The sequence below is a fragment of the Scyliorhinus torazame genome, chromosome 16, assembly GCF_047496885.1.
Source record: "Scyliorhinus torazame isolate Kashiwa2021f chromosome 16, sScyTor2.1, whole genome shotgun sequence".
Taxonomy (NCBI): Eukaryota; Metazoa; Chordata; class Chondrichthyes; order Carcharhiniformes; family Scyliorhinidae; genus Scyliorhinus; species Scyliorhinus torazame.
Window position 1 is genome coordinate 190592243 of NC_092722.1, and position 7637 is coordinate 190599879.

At 65.8% G+C, this 7637-nt stretch overlaps 1 protein-coding gene across 2 annotated transcripts in view; it reads left to right on the forward strand.

Moving 5' to 3' along the window:
* The first annotated feature begins 3398 nt into the window (after positions 1-3398).
* LOC140393330 (uncharacterized) overlaps positions 3399-7637 on the forward strand; it is a 141394-nt gene continuing 137155 nt past the window's right edge. For both annotated transcript variants that reach the window (XR_011935575.1, XM_072479662.1), the window contains exon 1: positions 3399-3603. Coding sequence is in view for 1 of the 2 variants with exons in the window: in XM_072479662.1 (XP_072335763.1) it covers positions 3507-3603 (97 nt within the window). In the remaining variant the exon portion in view is untranslated. The remainder of the gene's footprint in view (positions 3604-7637) is intronic.

Here is a 7637-nt window from a genome sequence, read left to right on the forward strand (position 1 = left end):
ATTCCCAGGTACTAATCCAAGCCCTAAATTCACCTGCACTACCTGCTACACTTCTCGCATTGAAACAAATGCACCTCAGACCACCTGTCCCTTTGCGTTCATCATCTCTTCCCTGTCTACTCTTCCCCTTAGTCACATTGCGTTTTTTTATCTAGTATAATACTGGCTTTAGTTGCTGCCTCTTTGCTGACCTCTAACTACCTAATCTGGTTCCCATCCTCCTGCCACATTAGTTTAAAACCTCCCCAACAGTGTTAGCAAATGCACCCCCTAGGACATTGGTTCCAGTCCTGCCCAGGTGTAGACCATCCGATTTGTAATGGTCCCACCGCCCCCAAAGGCGATGGATTCAGATAAATAAAATGAGCAAAATACTGCGGATGCTGGATTCTGAAACAAAAAGAGAGAATGCTGTAGAACTCAGCAGGTCAGGTAGCATCGGTCGGGAGAGAAAGCAGAGTTAATGTTTCGAGTCCATTTGACCATTCATCGGAACTAAAAGAGAGGGAAAATGTGTTGAATATTAAACTAGCTGGGAGAGATTGCAACAAAGGTGTAGCAAACTGTGGTGTTGGGTGTTCTGACACACAGATGAGCCAACACGGTTGTATATGGTACAACGCTATTTTATTCAAACTTACTATGTACAGTTTTGTCTTTGCACTCTGCACGTGGGGGTTCCCTGCTTGTGATGTTTTAACAGCTCTTCCCTGTTTCTTTGTCCCCAGACCTACTGACCACCAGGTGTCGTGCTCATGCTTTTTATGTGGTTGGTGTTCTTGTCTGTGATTGGTTGTGGTGTTGTGTGCTCTGATTTGCCTGTTGGTGTGTCCATCATGATGTGTGTGTTTGAATATCATGACATCCCCCCTTTTTACAAAGATATGTGCCTACGTGGTAATAAATATGATCGTGTCGTGAGTGCATCTAAGAGTGTGTGTGTGTCGTGTGCAGCATGTGCATATGACGGAACTATGTACATGGGGCGATGTCGGGTGCGTCACATGAACCAAGTTGTACCATAACATAACACAAATGCGAACGAGAGAAGAAAAAAACTTGAACAGTTGTCCAGTCAGACGACATCTGGAACGATAAACAACAACAGGTTATCATGTAAAATTGTGCAACTTGTTAAACATATGAACGGTATTATAAGTCCAGTCTAATGGGCTTGCGACGAGTTCGGGTTGACCGTCAGGGTGGCACACCACTCATCGGCTGGATTGATGGCATTGACCTTGTTGACATCGATGACGGAAACGCGGAAGGCATCCTGGTCATCTGCATCACTTAACTGGAAGTCTTGATGCGTGGGCTGGACGGTCCTGACTTGTCTGCGAGATTGTCGAGGATGCGCCGGATCCATGGGTTGAGCCGAACGACAATGGGCTGCGTAGTGGCCCATCTTGCCACATCTGAGGCACTGTTGGTTTTTTGCAGGACATTGCCCTTTTAAATGTAGAGCTCCACAATTGCCGCACGTCATGACGTCACGGCGTTCGTTGCACCACTGCGCATGCGCAGTGCGATCTTGCGGTGGGCGCGCCTGCGCAGTGCGTCCCTCGTTGTGGCCGTTATTTTTGGCGCGCACCTGCGCGGGAAACCGCGAAAAGCGCGGGAAGCGGCCGCTGTCGTCCGGGCCGTGGGTCGGGAAGTAATCGACGGCCTGGATGCGTTCGACGTCGTGGGCGGCCTGGCTTGCCGATTCGACGGCTGGGGACCCCCTCCGTGCCAACTCGGACGCCTGAAATCGGGCAAAACGGCAGGTAGCATTTTCGTGGAGGACACAGGCTTCCACAGCAGACGTTAAGGTGAGGCTTTTTATTTTAAGAAGCTGCTGGCGTAGGCCACTAGAGGCAACGCCAAAAACAATCTGGTCCCTGATCACGGACTCTGTGGTGGTGCCGTAACCGCAGGACTGCGCTAGAATCCGGAGGTGCGTCAAAAAGGGTTGAAAAAGCTCCTCCTTACCTTGCAGGCGTTGCTGAAAGAGGTATCTTTCAAAACTTTCATTTACTTCAACTTGAAAGTGCTGGTCCAGTTTGAGGATGACCGTGTCATATTTGGATTGGTTTTCGCCTTCTTCGAACACCAGTGAGTTGAAGACGTCGGTGGCGTGCTGACCTGCGTAGAAGAGGAGCATTGCAATCTTCGTTTCATCCGAGGCACTCTGTTTTTCGGTGGCACGGATGTACAGGTCAAATCGCTGCCTGAAGAGCTTCCAATTGGTACCTAGGTTCCCCGCGACTTGCAACGGCTGCGGTTTGTCGGTGCGGTCCATGTCCAGAATGGCAGGTTAGTAGGCAGGTATCGATCCACTCCTGTACCATGTGGTGTTGGGTGTTCTGACACACAGATGAGCCAACACGGTTGTATATGGTACAATGCTATTTTATTCAAACTTACTATGTACAGTTTTGTCTTTGCACTCTGCACGTGGGGGTTCCCTGCTTGTGATGTTTTAACAGCTCTTCCCTGTTTCTTTGTCCCCAGACCTACTGACCACCAGGTGTCGTGCTCATGCTTTTTATGTGGTTGGTGTTCTTGTCTGTGATTGGTTGTGGTGTTGTGTGCTCTGATTTGCCTGTTGGTGTGTCCATCATGATGTGTGTGTTTGAATATCGTGACACAAACTTAACAAGAGGCAGGTGGCCTGGTGTGGGGTCAGGACGGTGGGGGTTTGCATTGAGACAAAAACATATGGGCTATAAAAATGAAGTTAAGATGGAGGAGAAAGGTCGCAGTCTAAATTTGTTGAACTCAATCTTGAGTTCTGAGGACGGTAACGTGCCTAATTGGAAGATGAAATGTTGCTCCTCCAGCTAGTGTTGGGCTTCACTGCAGCAGGCCAAGGATGAAGATACGGGCACAAGAGCAAGGCGCCGCGTTAAAATGGCAGAGCGGCAGGGATTGTTTGCGGGCCGAGCGAAGGCCTCCCACAAGGCGGTCGGTCGCCCAGTCCGTCTGCCGCAGCCCCTTCCCCAAAAGTGGAGGGGGTTGCATTGTGAGCAGCCACATACAGCGGATCAAATGGGAGGAGGGGGGGGGGAGGCGCAAGTGCAGCTGGCGACGAGGAGGGAACCGATGGTCAGAACACTCAGAAATTTGGCATTCTGGCCTTTGTCCTGAGGAGGGGGGGAGGGGCCAAGGAGGTTGTGGGGGAGGGGCCGAGGAGAACCTGCCGGCGTCAGGGAGAGGTACGCGCACGCGCCGCGAAATGGGTACGCGCACGCACCGCGAAATGGGTACGGGCACGCACAGCGAAATGGGTACGCGCCGCGAAATGGATACGCGCACGCGCCGCGAAATGGGTACGCGCACGCTGCTCTCTGGGGCGGCACGCATGCGCGGGCGCGCACGTTGCAGCCGCCGCCTCTCGCCAGCCTCCCCGTCCCGTCCCCATCCCCCACTCTGACCCCCTCTCCCTCATCGGGCAGCCACCGCCATGGAGGCGGACTAATTTTCATATCATAATATCCCCCCCACCCCAACCCTGTCAGGAAATGGCGAGTCCGTGTCACAGTCAACAATGCTCGATGGAAAGGCGCGGCTTCCGACAGGAGCTCGACTCTTGGCGACATAAACTTATTCACTGTGTAGGTAAGATTTACTGTGTTTGCGCTGAACGGGCCGGCGGCGGGGGGGAGGCGGCCGGGGGGCTGGAGGCGGCCGGGGGGCTGCCGGCGGCGGGGGGGAGGCAGCAGCGGCTCAGCGCGGGGCTGGCGGCCCCCCTCACCCAGCACAATATCACCCCCCCCCCCCCCGGGTCAGTCACCATGCTGCAGAGGCGTTTATTCACTGATTTATCTCCCTGGTGTCCGGCACCGCGATTGCCTGTCCGTTATAACCGTTATTTTTTCAACATCCCAATATTCAAAATAAAGGGACGGAGGCGGCGCGAGAACCGCCCAGCGCGCCTGCGCGGACAGCCGCCGCACAGCATCATGGGGGTTGTAGTCCGGACACCGCGAGCCCTCTTCTCTCCACCCCCCCCACACGCACCATCCCCCCCCCAACAGCACCCCCACCCCCCCCGCCACCCCCTCCCCCCGTGCCATCCTCCCCCGTGCCATCCTCCCCCGTGCCATCCTCCCCCGTGCCATCCTCCCCCGTGCCATCCTCCCCCGTGCCATCCTCCCCCGTGCCATCCTCCCCCGTGCCATCCTCCCCCGTGCCATCCTCCCCCGTGCCATCTCCCCCGTGCCATCTCCCCCGTGCCATCTCCCCCGTGCCATCTCCCCCGTGCCATCTCCCCCGTGCCATCTCCCCCCGTGCCATCCTCCCCCGCGCCATCCTCCCCCCGTGCCGTCCCCCCCCACGCCATCCTCGTCCCCCCCCCACGCCATCCTCGTCCACCCCCCACGCCATCCTCGTCCCCCCCCCGCCATCCTCGTCCCCCCCCCCACGCCATCCTCGTCTCCCCCCCCCCACGCCATCCTCGTCCCCCCCCCACGCCATCCTCGTCCCCCCCCCACGCCATCCTCGTCCCCCCCCCACGCCATCCTCGTCCCCCCCCCACGCCATCCTCGTCCCCCCCCCACGCCATCCTCGTCCCCCCCCACGCCATCCTCGTCCCCCCCCCACGCCGTCCTCGCCCCCCCCAATGCCGTCCTCGTCCCCCCCCCACGCCGTCCTCGTCCCCCCCCCACGCCGTCCTCGTCCCCCCCCCCACGCCGTCCTCGTCCCCCCCCCACGCCGTCCTCGTCCCCCCCCCACGCCGTCCTCGTCCCCCCCCCACGCCGTCCTCGTCCCCCCCCCACGCCGTCCTCGTCCCCCCCCCACGCCGTCCTCGTCCACCCCCCACGCCATCCTCGTCCCCCCCCACGCCATCCTCGTCCCCCCCCACGCCATCCTCGTCCCCCCCCCACGCCATCCTCGTCCCCCCCCACGCCATCCTCGTCCCCCCCCACGCCATCCTCGTCCCCCCCCACGCCATCCTCGTCCACCCCCCACGCCATCCTCGTCCACCCCCCACGCCATCCTCGTCCCCCCCCCCACGCCATCCTCGTCCACCCCCCCCCACGCCATCCTCGTCCCCCCCCCCACGCCATCCTCTTCTCCCCCCCCACGCCATCCTCTTCTCCCCCCCCAGCCATCCTCGTCCCCCCCCCACGCCATCCTCGTCCCCCCCCCACGCCATCCTCGTCCCCCCCCACGCCATCCTCGTCGTCCCCCCACGCCATCCTCGTCCCCCCCCCACGCCATCCTCGTCCCCCCCCCACGCCATCCTCGTCCCCCCCCCACGCCATCCTCGTCCCCCCCCCACGCCATCCTCGTCCCCCCCCCCACGCCATCCTCGTCCCCCCCCCCACACCATCCTCGTCCCCCCCCCACGCCATCCTCGTCCCCCCCCACGCCATCCTCGTCCCCCCCACGCCATCCTCGTCCCCCCCCCACGCCATCCTCGTCCCCCCCCCACGCCATCCTCGTCCCCCCCCCCACGCCATCCTCGTCCCCCCCCACGCCATCCTCGCCCCCCCCCCACGCCATCCTCGTCCCCCCCCACGCCATCCTCGTCCCCCCCCACGCCATCCTCTTCCCCCCCCACGCCATCCTCGCCCCCCCCTCCCACGCCATCCACGCCCCCCCCTCCCACGCCATCCTCGCCCCCCCCTCCCACACCATCCCCTCCCCCCCCTCCCACACCATCCCCCCCCCCCCCACACCACCCCCCCCCCCCCACACCACCCCCCTCCCCACCCCCCACCATCCCCCCTCCCCACCCCCCACCACCCCCCCCACCCTCACCCCCCACCATCCCCCCTCCCTCACCCCCCCACCACCCCCCCCCCCACCCCCCACCATCCCCCCCTCCCACCCCCCCCCCACCACCCCCCCCCCCCCCCCCCCCCACCACCCCCCCCCACCCCCCACCCACCCCCCCCCACCCCCCCCACCACCCCCCCCCACCCATCCCCCCCCCCCCCCCCCACCACCCCCCCACCCACCCCCCCCACCACCCCCCCCCCCCCCCCCCCACCACCCCCCCCACCCCCCCCCACCATCCACCCCCCCCCACCCCCCCACCATCCCCCCTCCCACCCCCCCCACCACCCCCCCTCCCACCCCCCCCCACCATCCCCCCTCCCTCCCCCCCCACCATCCCCCCTCCCTCCCCCCCCCCCCCACCATCCCCCCCCCCTCCCCCCCCCCATCCCCCCTCCACCCCCCCCCATCCCCCCACCCTCCCCCCCCCATCCCCCCACCCTCCCCCCCCATCCCCCCTCCCCCCCCCAATCCCCCCTCCCCCCTCCCCCCCCAATCCCCCCTCCCTCCCCCCCCATCCCCCTCCCTCCCCCCCCCCCATCCCCCCTCCCTCCCCCCCCCCATCCCCCCTCCCTCCCCCCCCCCCATCCCCCCTCCCTCCCCCCCATCCCCCCTCCATCCCCCCTCCCTCCCCCCCCCCATCCCCCCTCCCTCCCCCCCCCATCCCCCCTCCCTCCCCCCCCCCATCCCCCCTCCCCCCCCCCTTCCCCCACCCTCCCCCCCCCATCCCCCCTCCCTCCCCCCCCACCATCCCCCCCCATCCCCCCTCCCTCCCCCCCCCACCATCCCCCCTCCCTCCCCCCCCACCATCCCCCCTCCCTCCCCCCCCCACCATCCCCCCTCCCTCCCCCCACCATCCCCCCTCCCTCCCCCCCCCCCACCATCCCCCCTCCCTCCCCCCCCCCCCCCCCCATCCCCCCCTCCCTCCCCCCCCCCCCCACCATCCCCCCTCCCTCCCCCCCCCCACCATCCCCCCTCCCTCCCCCCCCCCACCATCCCCCCTCCCTCCCCCCCCACCATCCCCCCTCCCTCCCCCCCCCACCATCCCCCCTCCCTCCCCCCCCCACCATCCCCCCTCCCTCCCCCCCACCATCCCCCCTCCCTCCCCCCCCACCATCCCCCCCTCCCTCCCCCCCCACCATCCCCCTCCCTCCCCCCCACCATCCCCCCTCCCTCCCCCCCACCATCCCCCCCTCCCCCCTCCCCCCCCCCCCACCATCCCCCTCCCTCCCCCCCACCATCCCCCTCCCTCCCCCCCCCACCATCCCCCTCCCTCCCCCCCACCATCCCCCTCCCCCCCCCCCCCCCACCATCCCCCCTCCCTCCCGCCCCACCATCCCCCCTCCCTCCCCCCCCACCATCCCCCCTCCCTCCCCCCCCACCATCCCCCTCCCTCCCCCCCCCACCATCCCCCCTCCCCCCCCCCCCACCATCCCCCCTCCCCCCTCCCTCCCCCCCCCACCATCCCCCTCCCTCCCCCCCCCACCATCCCCCCTCCCTCCCCCCCCCCACCATCCCCCCTCCCTCCCCCCCCCACCATCCCCCCTCCCTCCCCCCCCCCACCATCCCCCCTCCCTCCCCCCCCCACCATCCCCCTCCCTCCCCCCCCCCCCACCATCCCCCCCCCACCATCCCCCCCCCACCCCCCCCACCATCCCCCCCCCACCATCCCCCCCCCCCACCATCCCCCCCTCCCCCCCCACCATCCCCCCTCCCCCCCCCCCACCATCCCCCCTCCCTCCCCCCCCCACCATCCCCCCTCCCACCCCCCCCCTCCCCCCCCCCCACCATCCCCCCTCCCTCCCCCCCCCCCCCCACCATCCCCCCCCTCCCTCCCTCCCCCCCCACCATCCCCCCTCCCTCCCCCC